The 13,745-nt window shown below is 57.2% G+C and overlaps 1 protein-coding gene and 3 non-coding genes across 5 annotated transcripts; 2 read left to right on the top strand and 2 right to left on the bottom strand.

Annotated features, from left to right (window-relative positions):
• Positions 1-334: 334 nt before the first annotated feature.
• Positions 335-525, top strand: LOC138734634 (U2 spliceosomal RNA). The gene has a single exon (XR_011339600.1). It is a non-coding gene; the product is annotated as a U2 spliceosomal RNA (small nuclear RNA).
• Positions 526-1,758: 1,233 nt separating this feature from the next.
• Positions 1,759-1,949, top strand: LOC138734632 (U2 spliceosomal RNA). Its single transcript, XR_011339598.1, has one exon. It is a non-coding gene; the product is annotated as a U2 spliceosomal RNA (small nuclear RNA).
• A 731-nt stretch (positions 1,950-2,680) lies between these two features.
• LOC138734633 (U2 spliceosomal RNA) lies at positions 2,681-2,871 on the bottom strand. Its single transcript, XR_011339599.1, has one exon. It is a non-coding gene; the product is annotated as a U2 spliceosomal RNA (small nuclear RNA).
• A 985-nt stretch (positions 2,872-3,856) lies between these two features.
• NAA40 (N-alpha-acetyltransferase 40, NatD catalytic subunit) lies at positions 3,857-11,857 on the bottom strand. Of its 2 annotated transcripts, XM_069882330.1 has the most exons (9): positions 11,783-11,857; positions 9,882-9,977; positions 9,703-9,755; positions 9,522-9,617; positions 8,228-8,386; positions 8,055-8,138; positions 6,584-6,661; positions 6,393-6,433; positions 3,857-4,426 (listed from the first exon to the last, which is right to left on the bottom strand). In XM_069882330.1, the coding sequence occupies exons 1-9, from the start codon at positions 11,849-11,851 to the stop codon at positions 4,203-4,205; spliced, it is 900 nt and encodes a 299-aa protein (XP_069738431.1). In that variant the 5' UTR covers positions 11,852-11,857; the 3' UTR covers positions 3,857-4,202. The 2 variants fall into 2 exon arrangements, with proteins under 2 accessions (XP_069738431.1, XP_069738433.1); XM_069882332.1 differs by lacking the exon at positions 6,393-6,433.
• Between the last annotated feature and the right edge of the window lie 1,888 nt (positions 11,858-13,745).

Here is a 13,745-nt window from a genome sequence, read left to right as displayed (position 1 = left end):
CATCAAAGGCCGCGTGAGGGGGCGTGGCCAAGGCGAGAGGGGCGTGGTTATGCAAATTAGGTCTAGTGCGGGCGTGGTCAGGGCTAGGCGGTAGCGCTCGAGGAAGGGGCGTGGTTATGCAAATTATCCCCATCGTACGCCGCAGGGTGTGCTTTGAGCGCCCCAAAAACGGGTTTTTGGGGTTCAGCGGAGGCGGCGATAGCGAAAAACGGGGCAAAGCGGTGAGAAAGCGTGCGGGGAGCGATGGGGAAGAACGGAGAAAGGCGTGTGGGGGTCGCCGTGAGTTGAGAGCGAGTAGGGAGCGGTGGGGTCCGTGCGGGCGGAGGGCTCCGGCATCGCTTCTCGGCCTTTTGGCTAAGATCAAGTGTAGTATCTGTTCTTATCAGTTTAATATCTGATACGTCCTCGATGAGAGGACTTTATATTAAACGGATTTTTGGTCGTGGGAGTTGGATTCGGAGCTTGCTGCCTCCGCTCCGCGCATCGTCCCGGTATTGCAGTGCTTCCGGGCACGGTGCACCCCCTCGGGGACTATTTGAGGTTAAAAGTAGAATAAATGCGCTTCTTGTGACTTCTTCTCCTCTTGTGCTTTGGGTCTGGGTTAAGTTTAGCGCTGGAGGCTCGGAGTGCGGTCGCTGGGGCCGCAGCGCTCCCCAATATCCATCCGCGTCCCCCCCGCCGCCCCCGCGCCTCTGAAAAGAGGAGAAAACGGCTCTTTTCATGCCTCGGGACTCTCAAAAGAGGAGAAAACGGCTCTTTTCGAGCCTCTGGACTCTCAAAAGAGGAGAAAAAGGGTCTTTTCAGGAGTCGGGACCATGAAAAGGGGAGAAAAAGGGTCTTCTCAAGCCTTGCGACTGTGAAATGAGGAGAAAACGGGTCTTTTCGAGGGTCAGGACTCTGAAAAGTGCAGAAAAGGGTCTTTTCGAGCCTCGGGACTCTAAAATGAGGCGAAAAATGGTCTTTTTGAGCCTCGGGACTCTTAGAAGAAAACAGGCCTTTTCGAGCCTCATGACGCTCAAAAGAGAAGAAAAAGGGTCTTTTCGAGGGTCAGGACTCTGAAAAGAGGAGAAAAAGGGTCTTTTTGAGCCCCAGGACTCTCAAAAGAGAAGAAAACGGGTCTTTTCGAGCCTCGGGACTCTGAAATGAGGAGAATATGGGTCTTTTTGAGCCTCGGGACTCTGAAAAAAGGAGAAAAAGGGTCTCTCTGAGCCTCGGGAATCTGAAAAGAGAAGAAAACGGCTGTTTTCGAGCCTCGGGACTCTCAAAAGAAAAGAAAACGGGTCTCTCTGAGCCTCGGGACTATGAAAAAAAGAAGAAACCGGCTCTTTTCGAGCCTCACGACGCTCAAAAGAGAAGAAAACGGGTCTTTTCGTGCCTCGGGACTCTCAAAAGAGGAGAAAACGGGTCTTTTCGAGCCTCGGGACTCTGCAAAGAGGAGCAAACGGGTGTTTCCGAGGGTCGGGGCTCTGGACAAAGGAGCAATCGGGTGTTTCGGAGGGTCGGGGCTCCGCCGAGAGGCGCAGAGGGCTCACTCCGAGGCTGCGGGGCGAACACGGGCTCCCGGGGGCCGGAGAACCCCCCGCCGGCGCCACGAGCGGAAAAGGCTCCTCGGGCGCGGGAGCCGCGCGGGGAAGGGGCGGGGCTATACAAACGAGGCCCGCGGGGCGCGCAGGGGACGCTGGGAGCGCGGGGCGGGGGTCGCCGTGAGTTGAGAGCGAGTGGGGAGCGGTGGGGCCCGTGCGGGCGGAGGGCTCCGGCATCGCTTCTCGGCCTTTTGGCTAAGATCAAGTGTAGTATCTGTTCTTATCAGTTTAATATCTGATACGTCCTCGATGAGAGGACTTTATATTAAACGGATTTTTGGCCGTGGGAGTTGGATTCGGAGCTTGCTCCCTCCGCTCCGCGCATCGTCCCGGTATTGCAGTGCTTCCGGGCACGGTGCACCCCCTCGGGGACTATTTGTGGTTAAAAGTAGAATAAATGCGCTTCTGCGGGACTTCTTCTCCTCTTGGGCTTTGGGTCTGGATTAAGTTTAGCGCTGGAGGCTCGGAGCTCGGTCGCTGGGGCCGCAGCGCTCTCGTGTCTCGCCGCTCTCGTATCCCTCCGCGCCCCTCCCCGCGCTCCTTGCTCGTCGCGCCTCTGAAAAAGGGAGAAAACGGGTCTTCTCGAGCTTCGGGACTCTCAAAGGAGGAGAAAATGTGTCTTTTTGAGCCTCGCGACTCTAATATAAGGAGAAAACGGGTCTTTTCGAGCCTCGGGACTCTGAAAATAGGAGAAAATTGGTCTTCTCGGGCCTCTCAAAAGAGAAGAAAACGGGGCTCCCGTCGGGTGGCCCCGTCTGGGACGAGCGGGCTCAGCCTCGGTTAACCGACGCCGTCAGCGAAACGAACGTCCGAGAGGAGGCAAAGGCAGGAGCTGAGACGGTCTGTGCGGGGCGGCTGGTTCTTGAAGTGAGGGATTGCAGGAGCGGGACCTTTGTTGGGTGCTCGGGGTGAAGGGAGGGAGAAGAGGCGAAGAGAAATCTTGAAACGACTCCTTTTTTTTATAGTCGCGAGGACGTCGGGAAAGAGGAAGAGAAAGGGCTGCCAAGTGAGATGAGAGGACAGGGCGTCCGTGTCATCCACTGCGCAAAGAACCCAGGGAATCGATTAATTCTGTCTTTAACCTCAAATAGTCCCCGAGGGGGTGCACCGTGCCCGGAAGCACTGCAATACCGGGACGATGCGCGGAGCGGAGGCAGCAAGCTCCGAATCCAACTCCCACGACCAAAAATCCGTTTAATATAAAGTCCTCTCATCGAGGACGTATCAGATATTAAACTGATAAGAACAGATACTACACTTGATCTTAGCCAAAAGGCCGAGAAGCGATGCCGGAGCCCTCCGCCCGCACGGACCCCACCGCTCCCCACTCGCTCTCAACGCACGGCGACCCCCACAGTGCCTTTCTCCGTTCTTCCCCATCGCTCCCCGCACCGTTTCTCACCGCTTTGCCCCGTTTTTCGCTATCGCCGCCCCCGCTGAACCCCAAAAACCCGGTTTGGGGGCGCTCAAAGCACACCCTGCGGCGTACGATGGGGCTAATTTGCATAACCACGCCCCTTCCTCGAGCAGGTAACCAGTAGCGTGTGTCTTTGCATAACCACGCCCACAGTCACGTGACCAACAGGGTCTATTCGCATAGCTCCGCCCTTCATCGCCTCCGGCCACGCCCCCTGCCGGGCCCCCTCGGAACTCCCAGGGGCTCCCCCAGCCCCACAGATCCCTCCCTCAGCCCTGTAGATCCCTCTCTGAGACCCCCATGTCCCCCCCCGCCCCACAGATTAGTCCTGGGGGTCCTAGAAGGGTCCTAGGGGGCTCTAGATTATTCCTGGGGGTCCTAGAAGTGTCCTAGGGGGCTCTAGATTAGTCCTGGGGGTCCTAGAAGGCTCCTAGGGGGCTCTTGGCTAGTCCTGGGGGTCCTAGAAGGGTCCTAGGGGGCTCTAGATTAGTCCTGGGGGTCCTAGAAGGGTCCTAGGGGGCTCTAGATTATTCCTGGGGGTCCTAGAAGGCTCCTAGGGGGCTCTAGATTATTCCTGGGGGTCCTAGAAGGCCCCTAGGGGGCTCTAGATTAGTCCCAGGGGTCCTAGAAGGCTCCTAGGGGGCTCTTGGCTAGTCCTGGGGGTCCTAGAAGGGTCCTAGGGGGCTCTAGATTAGTCCTGGGGGTCCTAGAAGGCTCCTAGGGGGCTCTAGATTAGTCCTGGAGGTCCTAGAAGGGTCCTAGGGTGCAGTTCTCCAGCCTGATGGGGGCTCTTTTCTCCCAGTATGATACTGGGGGGAACTGGGGAGGGTCCCAGGCCCCTCCTCCCGCCAAGCCATTAAAGTTTAATTATTATTTATTTGTCACATACAAAGAAATATCGCTGGAAAAAAAAAAAGGTGGCGGAGGGGGCCCCGACTCCCGCGAGGCGGCAGAACCAACCGGAATGGGCCAAAAACACCCTTTCCAGCCCCAAAATGTGCCTCCCCCGACCCCCCCAAAAAACCCTAAAAGTGGGGGGTGGGAAAGGTGGGGGGGGTCCCATCCCCCGTTTGGCGAGGGGAGAAGGCGGGATCCCCCCCTCCCCACAGCGAGACGCTGGTTTTGGGGTGAAACCCTGTGATTTTGGGGGTCGGGGGGGCTCCCCCCCGGGCTGCGAGGTCAGAGAGAAGAAGGGGGTCCCATCACCCGTTTGGGGGGCGCGGAGGTCGGGATCCCCTCGTCGTCCAGGCGAGGTTTTGGGTCGAAAGGGCTCGATTTTGGGGCTCAGCGGCAGCAGCCCCCGCAGTGTCCGCCCCCCTCGGCGTGGGGGCTCTCCCCGAAGCGCGTGCGGCGGCTGAGGATCTCGTAGGAAGGGGGGTCCCCGCAGCACCCCGCGAGGCCCGGGGAGGTGGCGTCCACCTCGAACCTGGGGAGGGGGCGCAGCGTCACCCACCCCCCCTTGGGACCACAAGTTGACCCCCCCGTGCTTCAATTCCATCCCAAAACTGCCTGCTTCCACCCTAGAATCATCTCCTTCCAACCCCAAATCACCTCGTTCCACCCTAAAACCACCTCGTTCCACCCTAAAACCACCTTGTTCCACCCAAAACCCACCAGGTTCCACCCCAAAACACCTTGTTCCACCCCAAAATCACCTCGTACCACCCCAAAACCACCTGGTTCCACCCTAAAACCACCTGGTTCCACCCCAAACCACCCAGTTCCACCCTGAAATCACCCGGTTCCACCCCAAAATTACCCTGTTAAACCCTAAAATCACCCGGTTTCACCCCAAAATCACCCGGTTCCACCCTAAAACCACCTTGTTCCACCCCAAAACCACCCGGTTCCAGCCCAAACCACCCGGTTCCAGCCCAAAACCACCTCGTTCCACCCTGAAATCACCCAGTTCCACCCCAAAATTACTCTGTTAAACCTTAAAATCACCCGGTTCCACCCCAAACCACCTCGTTCCACCCTAAAATCACCTATTTCCACCCCAAACCACCTTGTTCCACCCTAAAATCATCTGTTTCCACCCTAAAATCACCTGGTTCCACCCCAAAATCACCCGGTTCCATCCCAAACCACCTTGTTCCACCCTAAAATCACCCGGTTCCAGCCCAAAATCACTTGGTTCCACCCCAAAACCACCTCGTTCCACCCTCAAATCATCTGTTTCCACCCTAAAACCACCCGGTTCCAGCCCAAAATCACCTCGTTCCACCCTCAAATCATCTGTTTCCACCCTAAAACCACCCGGTTCCACCCCGAAATCACCTCGTTCCACCCCAAAATCACCTGGTTCCACCCTAAAATCATGTTTCCACCCTAAAATCACCCAGTTCCACCCTAAAAAAAGCCCAGTCCTGCCCCAAAACCGCCCCTGGCCCTGCCCGTCCCAGGAAGGGGCAAAACGCCTCTGAAATGGGTTAAAAAACACAGAAAATGGGCAAAATCCCTCCAAGAATTGGTTTAAAACTGTGGAAAAAGGGCAAAACCCCTGAGACAGAGACAATGATCCCCATTACATGGTTTAAAAACATGGGAAAAGGGGCAAAATGTCTCTAAAACTGGGTTAAACCCTCTGGAAAATAGATAAAAAATTGGGAAAGGGGAAAAATTCCTCCAAAAGGGGGTTAACAACACTGGGAAGTGGGTTAAAAACCCTGGAAAATGAGCAAAACCCCTGGAAAAGGGGTAAAATAACTGCAATCGCGGGTTAAAAACCCTGGAAAATGGGTCAAAACCCTGGAAAAGTGGGTTAAGAAGACTGGAATATGGGCTAAAATCCTGGAAATTAGGCTAAAAATGCTGGAAAATGGGTCAAACCCCTGGAAAAGGGGCAAAATTCCTGCAAAAGTGGGTTAAAAGCACTGGAAAGTGGGTTAAAACCATTGGAAAATGGGCCAAAACCCCAGAAAAAGGACAAAATTCCTGCAAAAGGGGGTTAAAAACACTGGAAAATGGGTCAAAACCCTAGAAAAGGAGCAAAATTCCTGCAAAAGTGAGTTAAAACCACTGGAATATGGGCCAAAACCCTGAAAAAGGGGCAAAGTTCCTGCAAAAGGGGGTTAAAAACACTGGACAGTGAGTTAAATCCAATGGAAAATGGTCCCAAATCCTGGATATTAGGGTAAAAACACTGGAAAATGGGCCAAACCCCTGGAAAAGGGGCAAAATTCCTGCAAAACTGGGTTAAAAACACTGGAAAGTGGGTTGAAAACCCGGGAAAACGGGCCCAAACCCTGAAAAAGCGCCAAAGGTCTTTGAAAACGGGTTCAAAACCTCCGGAAAAGGGGACGGGGACCCCGAGAAAAAGGGCTGAACCCCCTGGAAACGGGGACCTGGGCCCCGGGCGCTGGTGCCGCGGGGGGTTCCCGAGCACCCACCTCTCTCGGCTGCCCGCGGCGCCCGGCCCGCGTCCAGCGCGCTGGAAAGACACGCGGGGGAACAGCGCGTTACGGACGGACGGACGGACAAACCGCCCCCCAACCCGCCTTTTCCCCCCTCTTTTCCCACCTCCCGCCCGGCAAACGGAGCGGAACGAAGGCACCGAGGGGGTGGGAGGATTCCAGCTTACTGGAGCGCTTCTCGGAAGAACTGGTAGGCGCCGTGGTTGTGTTTGAAGACCGTCAGCATCACCTTCTTCATCTGCGTGCTGGGGGGGCGCCCGGAGCGGGGCTCAGCCTCCAAACGACCCCGTTCCGCCCCAAAAGCACCCGGTTCTGCCCCAAAACCACCTCGTTCCACCCTAAAATAATCTGTTTCCACCCTAAAATCACCCACTTCCACCCCAAAACCACCTTGTTCCACCCCAAAACCACCTCGTTTCACCCTGAAATCACCGGGCTCCACCCTGATAGTACCCTGTTAAACCCTAAAATCACCCGGTTCCACCCCAAAACCACCTTGTTCCACCCTAAAATCACCCACTTCCACCCTAAAACCACCTCGTTCCACCCCAAAACCCCCTTGTTCCACCCTAAAATCACCTGCTTCCACCCCAAAACCACCTCGTTCCACCCCAAAACCACCCTGTTCCACCCCAAAATCACCCGGTTCCATCCCAAAACCACATCGTTCCACCCTGAAATCACTCGGTTCCACCCCAAAATTACCCTGTTAAACCCTAAAATCATCCGGTTCCACCCTAAAATCACCTGGTTCCACCCCAAAACCAGCTGGTTCCACCCCAAAACCACCTGATTCCACCCTGAAATCACCTTTCCACCCTAAAATCACCCAGTTCCACCTCAAAATCACCCAGTTCTGCCCCAAAATCACCCAGTTCCGCCTCAAAACCACCTGGTTCCACCCCAAAACCCCCGTTTCCCACCCCAAACCGCCTGGTTTTGCCCCCAAACCACCCAGTTCCACCCCAAAACCTTCCTGGTTCCACCCCAAACCCCCTGGTTCTGCCCCAAAACCCCCTCGTTGTGCCCCCAAGCCACCCAGTTTTGCCCCCAAATTCTGATTTTGCCCCCAAACCCCCTGGTTCTGCCTCAGAACCCCCTAGTTCCACCCCAAATCTCCTGGTCCTGCCCCAAAACCGCCTGGTTCTGCCCCCAAACCACCCAGTTTTGCCCCCAAATCCTGATTTTGCCCCAAAATCCCCTTGTTCTGCCTCCAAACCACACAGTTTTGCCCCCAAACCACCCAGTTTTACCCCCAAATCCTGATTTTGCCCCCAAACCCACTTGTTCTGCCCCCAAACCCCCTGGTTCTGCCCCAAACCCACACAGATTCGTCCCCAAACCACCTGGTTTTAACCCCAACCCCCCCAGTTTTGCCCCCAAACCACCCAGTTTTGCCCCCCAAATCCTGATTTTGCCCTAAAACCCCTTGGTTCTGCCCCAAACCCCCTTGTTGTGCACCCAAACCACCCACTTTTGCCCCCCAAATCCTGATTTTGCCCTAAAAAACCCTGGTTCTGCCCCCAAACCCCCCAGTTTTGCCCCCAACCCCCCCGGTTCTGCCCCCAAACCCCACAATTTTGCCCCCAAATCCCGCTTTTCCCCCCAAATCCCGTGTTTCCCCCCCCGGCGCGGCACCTGTTGGCCACGAGCTGGAGGATCTGGAGGAGGAACTTGCCGAGGCCTCGTCGCCGCACGCGGCTCTCCAGCTGCACCTCGTAGCTGGCGGGAGGAGACCCCGGGGTTAGGAATCGGGGCGGGGGGGGGGAGCCCCGTTTTTGGGGGGTCTGAGCCCGTTTTGGGGGACGCACCAGTAGAGAACCTCGTCGCCGCACTCCACGTCGAAACGGAAGTGGGAGAAGGCGACGGGGCCGAGGGCCGAGTCGCGGGCGATCAGGTACCAGGCCCGCTCGTCCCGCAGCTCCTCCCGCTTCTCCCGCTCCTTCCAGCCCCACTCGCTCTGCTCGTACCTGCGGGGAAAAAACGGGGTGTGGGGTGAAAAAACGGGGTTTGGGAGGGGAGAAATGGGGTTTGGGGGGAGGAAAAGGAGTTTTTTGGGGAAAAAACGGGGTTTGGGGGGGGAAAAACGGGGTTTGGGGTGGAGAAAACGGGGTTTGGGGGGAGGAAAAGGAGTTTTTTGGGGAAAAAACGGGGTTTAGGGGGAAAAAATGGGGTTTGGGGGGGAACAAACAGGGTTTGGGGTAGGAAAAATGGGGTTTCGGGGGAGGAAAAGGAGTTTTTTGGGGAAAAAACGGGGTTTGGGGGGGAAAAAATGGGGTTTGGGGGGAGGAAAAGGAGTTTTGGGGGGAAAAAACGGGGTTTGGGGGGGAAAAACGGGGTTTGGGGGGGAAAACGGGGTTTGGGGGGGAGAAAATGGGGTTTGGGGGGGAGAAAATGGGGTTTGGGGTGGAGAAAACGGGGTTTGGGGGGAGGAAAAGGAGTTTTTTGGGGAAAAAACGGGGTTTAGGGGGGAAAAAATGGGGTTTGGGGGGAACAAACAGGGTTTGGGGTAGGAAAAATGGGGTTTCGGGGGAGGAAAAGGAGTTTTTTGGGGAAAAAACGGGGTTTGGGGGGGAAAAAATGGGGTTTGGGGGGAGGAAAAGGAGTTTTTGGGGGGAAAAACGGGGTTTGGGGGGGAAAAACGGGGTTTGTGGGGGAAAAACGGGGTTTGGGGTGGAGAAAATGGGGTTTGGGGTGGAGAAAATGGGGTTTTTTGGGGAAAAAACGGGGTTTGTGGGGGAAAGAACAGGGTTTGGGGGGAAAAAAATGGGGTTTGGGGGGGAAAAATGGGGCCCTGAGAAAGATAAACGAGGATCTTGGTGGGGGAAGTTGAAACTGGAGGAATGGGATTTGGAGAGAAAAAGGGGATTTAGGGAGGGAAAATGGGATTTGCAGGGGAAAACACCTGGGAACTGGGGGAAAACGGGAATTGGGGGAATGGGATGTGGGGAGGAAAATAATTTTTTGGGGAAAAAATGGGAAAAATCGGGATTTGCAGAGGAAAAATGGGATTCACAAGGGGAAAAGGGGTCTCCTGGGAGGAAAATGGGATTCACGGGCTGAGGAAAGAGTGGGATTTGTGGGGGGGAAAGGAATTTCCCTCACAGGCTCTGCATGTTGGCCTTGGTGAGCTCGAAGGCCCAGTCGAGCGTGGCCGGCTCCAGCCCGGAGCCGCGTTTGCACTCGATGGCGACGTTCAACCTGCGGGAATTCCAGGAGAGAAAACGCCGTCGGCACCGGGAATCGGCCGGGAACACCGGGAATCGCCGGGCAGGGCGGGACTCACCCGTTCCGCTCGTATCTCTTAAACACCGGAAACGCTTCGAGGGGATCTTCCAGCTGGAAGAAAACCAAAGAGCATCCTGAAAAAACAAGCAAGGAAGTTGCACTCCCGCCCTCGGTTTGAACCAATCCTAAGGGGTTTCACCCCGTTTTTCCGGCCTCGTGGATGCCGGGGAAACTCACTTTGTTGGCGGCTTCCACCTTGGCGCAGACGGCGTCCATGGCCGCTCGCTCCTCCAGGCGCTTCTGCTTCTTCTCCTTGGCTTTGCTGGATTTCCTCTGCCGCCCCAAGCGCAAAAATCTCTTCACACTGCCCCAAACTCTTCAAACCGCCCCAAATCCCCTCATGTTTTCCTCAAATTCCCTCATATTTCCTCAAATCCCCTCATGTTTCCCCCAAATCCCCTTATATTTCCCCCAAATTCCCTCATGTTTCCCCCAAATCTCCTCATGTTTCCCCCAAATCCCCTCATATTTCTCAATCCCCTCATATTTCCCCCAAATCCCCTCATATTTCCTCAAATTCACCTCACGTTTCACCCCAAATCCCCTCATTTTCCCCCCAAATCCCCTCAAAGAGGCCCAAATTACCACATATCCCATTCCCCACAAACCCCTCAACTTGCCCAAATTCCACACATCGCCCCAAATCCCCTCATCTCCCCCTAACCATCCCCCTCAACGACCCCCAAACACCCCTCATCTACCCCTAACTCTCACATTTCCCCCCACACCCTCCACATACCCCCCAAACTCCTCACATTGCCCCCACACCAACCACCCCCCCCACACACCCCAACCCCCACATCACCCCCCAAACTCACTCAATCCCTCACACCCCCCTCATCACCCCCCAAACCCCCCTCATCTCCCCCCAAATCACCTCAACTCCCCCCAAACTCTCACATTTCCCCTCGCACCCCCCAAATCCCCTCATCTCCCCTCAAACCCCCATCATCTCCCCCCAAATCACCTCAACTCCCCCCAAACTCTCACATTTACCCTCACACCCCCCTCATCTCCCCCCAAACCCCCCTCATCACCCCCAAACACCCCTCATCTCCCCCAAACTCTCACATTTCCCCTCACACCCCCCTCATCAGCCCCCAAACCCCCCTCATCACCCCTCAAACCCCCCTCATCACCCCCAAACTCTCTCATTTCCCCTCATACCCCCCTCATCTCCCCCCAAACCCCCCTCATCTCCCCCAAACCCCCCTCATCACCCCCAAACTCTCACATTTCCCCTCACAGCCCTCTCATCTCCCCCAAACTCTCTCATTTCCCCTCACACCCCCCTCATCACCCCCAAACCCCCCTCATCTCCCCCCAAATCACCTCAACTCCCCCCAAACTCTCACATTTCCCCTCACACCCCCCTCATCTCCCCCCAAACCCCCCTCATCACCCCCAAACACCCCTCATCTCCCCCAAACTCTCACATTTCCCCTCACACCCCCCTCATCACCCCCCAAACCCCCCTCATCTTCCCTCAAACCCCCCTCATCACCCCCAAACACCCCTCATCTCCCCCAAACTCTCACATTTCCCCTCACACCCCCCTCATCACCCCCCAAACCCCCCTCATCTTCCCTCACACCCCCCTCATCTCCCCCCAAACACCCTCATCTCCCCCAAACTCTCACATTTCCCCTCACACCCCCCTCATCACCCCCCAAACCCCCCTCATCTTCCCCCAAACCCCCCTCATCACCCCCAAACCCCCCTCATCACCCCCAAACTCTCTCATTTCCCCTCACACCCCCCTCATCTCCCCCAAAATCTCACATTTCCCCTCACACCCCCCTCATCTCCCCCAAACTCTCACATTTCCCCTCACACCCCCGTCATCACTCCCCAAACCCCCCTCATCAGCCCCAAACTCTCTCATTTCCCCTCACACCCCCCTCATCTTCCCCCAAACCCCCCTCATCAGCCCGAAACCCCCCTCATCACCCCCAAACCCCCTCATCTCCCCCAAGCTCTCTCATTTCCCCTCACACCCCCCTCATCTCCCCCCAAATCCCCCTCATCACCCCCATATTTTCCCTTCAATCCCCTCGCCCCCCCCCACCCCCACTCACCCCCATGGCGGCTCCTGCGCGGGGGGGGGGGGGGGGGGAGGAGCCGCGGGGCGCGCGGCCACTGCGCATGCGCAAGGCGAGGGGGGCGGGGCTACAGGTAGGCGGTACCGCCTACTATGGCCGCTGCGCGCATGCGCAGTGAGGACAGAGGGGCCGTTTGGCGCCCCCTAGCGCTGGCCACGCCCCCTCGCGTTGACCACGCCCCCCTCCGCTGGCCACGCCCCTGCTGGGCTTGAATGGGAAGGGCGGGGGGGACCAGAAAGAAGTGCTGGTCTGTACTGGTTTATACTGGGAATCCTTCCCTGTAATGTAGTTTAAACTGGAAGCCCCAGTCTGTGCTGGTCCATACTGGGAGCCCCAGTCTGTACCGATCTGTACTGGTTTATACTGGGAGCCCCAATCTGTACTGGTTTATACTGGGAGCCCCGGTCTGTACTGATCCATACTGGTTTATACTGGGAGCCCCGGTCTGTACCGATCCGTACTGGTTTATACTGGGAGCCCTGGTCTGTACCGATCCCTACTGGTTTATACTGGGAGCCCCGGTCTGTACCGATCCCTACTGGTTTATACTGGCCCATTCATACTGGAATCCCTACTCTGGATTGGCTCATACTGGCCTGTACTGGTTTAGACTGGAAAATCCAGCCCACACTGGTTTATACTGGTCCGTACCACTCCATACTGGTCTGTACACTCTTTTATACTGGCCCATACTGGTTTATACTGGTCTGCACAGCTCTATACTGTTCTGTACACTCTTATACTGGCCTCCACTGGTCCATACTGGTTTGTACTGGTCCGTACTGGTTTGTACTGGTCCGTACTGGCCGGCACCACTCGGAGCCCCAACTCTTTCTGGAAAGTCTTTAATGGAACCTGCCCCCCCCCTCCCCAACACCCCCAAGGGGGCGGAGCCTCGGGAGGGGGCGGGGCTACAGCAGAAAGGGGCGGGGCCAGAGCCGCCCCACCCCCACCCCGGGCCCTTCCTGAGTGCGGGGAGGGGGGGGGTCGGGCCCCCAAGGCCACCCAGGACCCCCCCAGGGCCACCAAGGGGCTCCAGAACCCCCCAGGAGGTCCCCAAGGCCACCAAGGGGCTCCAGGTCCATCCAGGAGGTCCCCAAGGGTCCATCCAGGAGGTCCCCAAGGCCATCAAGGGGCTCCAGGACCCCCCAGGAGGTCCCCAGGGCCACCAAGGGGCTCCAGGTCCATCCAGGAGGTCCCCAAGGGGCTCCAGGACCCCCCAGGAGGTCCCCAAGGAGTCTAGGAGTGCCCAGAACGTCCCCACGAGTCCCCAAGGTCCATCCCAAGGCCACCCAGGGGGGCTCCAGGATCACCTGGGGTGTCCCCAAGGGCTCAGGATATCCCCACGTGTCCCCAAGGCCACCCAGGATGGTCCTTCCCACATCTCCAGGTCCACCTCGGACACCCCTGAAGGTCCCACCCGGGACATCCCCACGGATCCAGGATGTCCCCAAGGCCACCCGGGATGTCCCCACGGGGTCCTGGACCATGAGGGACGATCCCAGAGCATCCCAGATGTCCCAGGTCCCCACATCCTCACAAGAAGCCCCGAGTCCATCCCGGTTGTCCCCGGGCCACCAGGTCCATCCAGGACGTCTCCACCAGGCCCCCAGGTCCATCCAGGACAACCCCACGAGACCCTGGACCAGGCAGAAGGTCTCCAGAGCTCTTTTATGTCCATCTCAAGACATTCCCGGGGCCACCAGGACATCGACAGAGCTCTCGGGTCCATCCAGGGCGTCTCCATAGCTCCTACGTCCATCCTGGACGTCCCCTGGGCCACCAGGACATCCCTACACGTCCTCCAGGCCCCGTCCAGGAGGTCTCCACGGGTTCCTGGACCACGACGAAGGTCTCCAGAGCTCCCAGGTCCATCCTGGATATTATCCCGGGGCCACCAGGAAGATCCCAGGGCCACCAGGAGGATCCCAGGTCCATC

Source organism: Phaenicophaeus curvirostris, unplaced genomic scaffold (assembly GCF_032191515.1).
Source record: "Phaenicophaeus curvirostris isolate KB17595 unplaced genomic scaffold, BPBGC_Pcur_1.0 scaffold_122, whole genome shotgun sequence".
Taxonomy (NCBI): Eukaryota; Metazoa; Chordata; class Aves; order Cuculiformes; family Cuculidae; genus Phaenicophaeus; species Phaenicophaeus curvirostris.
Note: the sequence above shows the minus strand (reverse complement) of the source record. Positions and strands in the feature narration are given on the sequence as shown.

Excerpts from the sequence above, each read along its gene's own strand:
- NAA40 (XM_069882330.1), bottom strand. The coding sequence starts at position 11,851 with ATGCGCAGTGGCCGCGCGCCCCGCGGCTCCTCCCCCCCCCCCCCCCCC. Across the intron at positions 8,139-8,227 it reads GGCGACGAGGTTCTCTACTG|CTACGAGGTGCAGCTGGAGA; the intron begins GTGCGTCCCCCA and ends TCCTCCCGCCAG. Across the intron at positions 6,662-8,054 it reads CTCCAGCTCGTGGCCAACAG|CACGCAGATGAAGAAGGTGA; the intron begins GTGCCGCGCCGG and ends GCGCCCCCCCAG.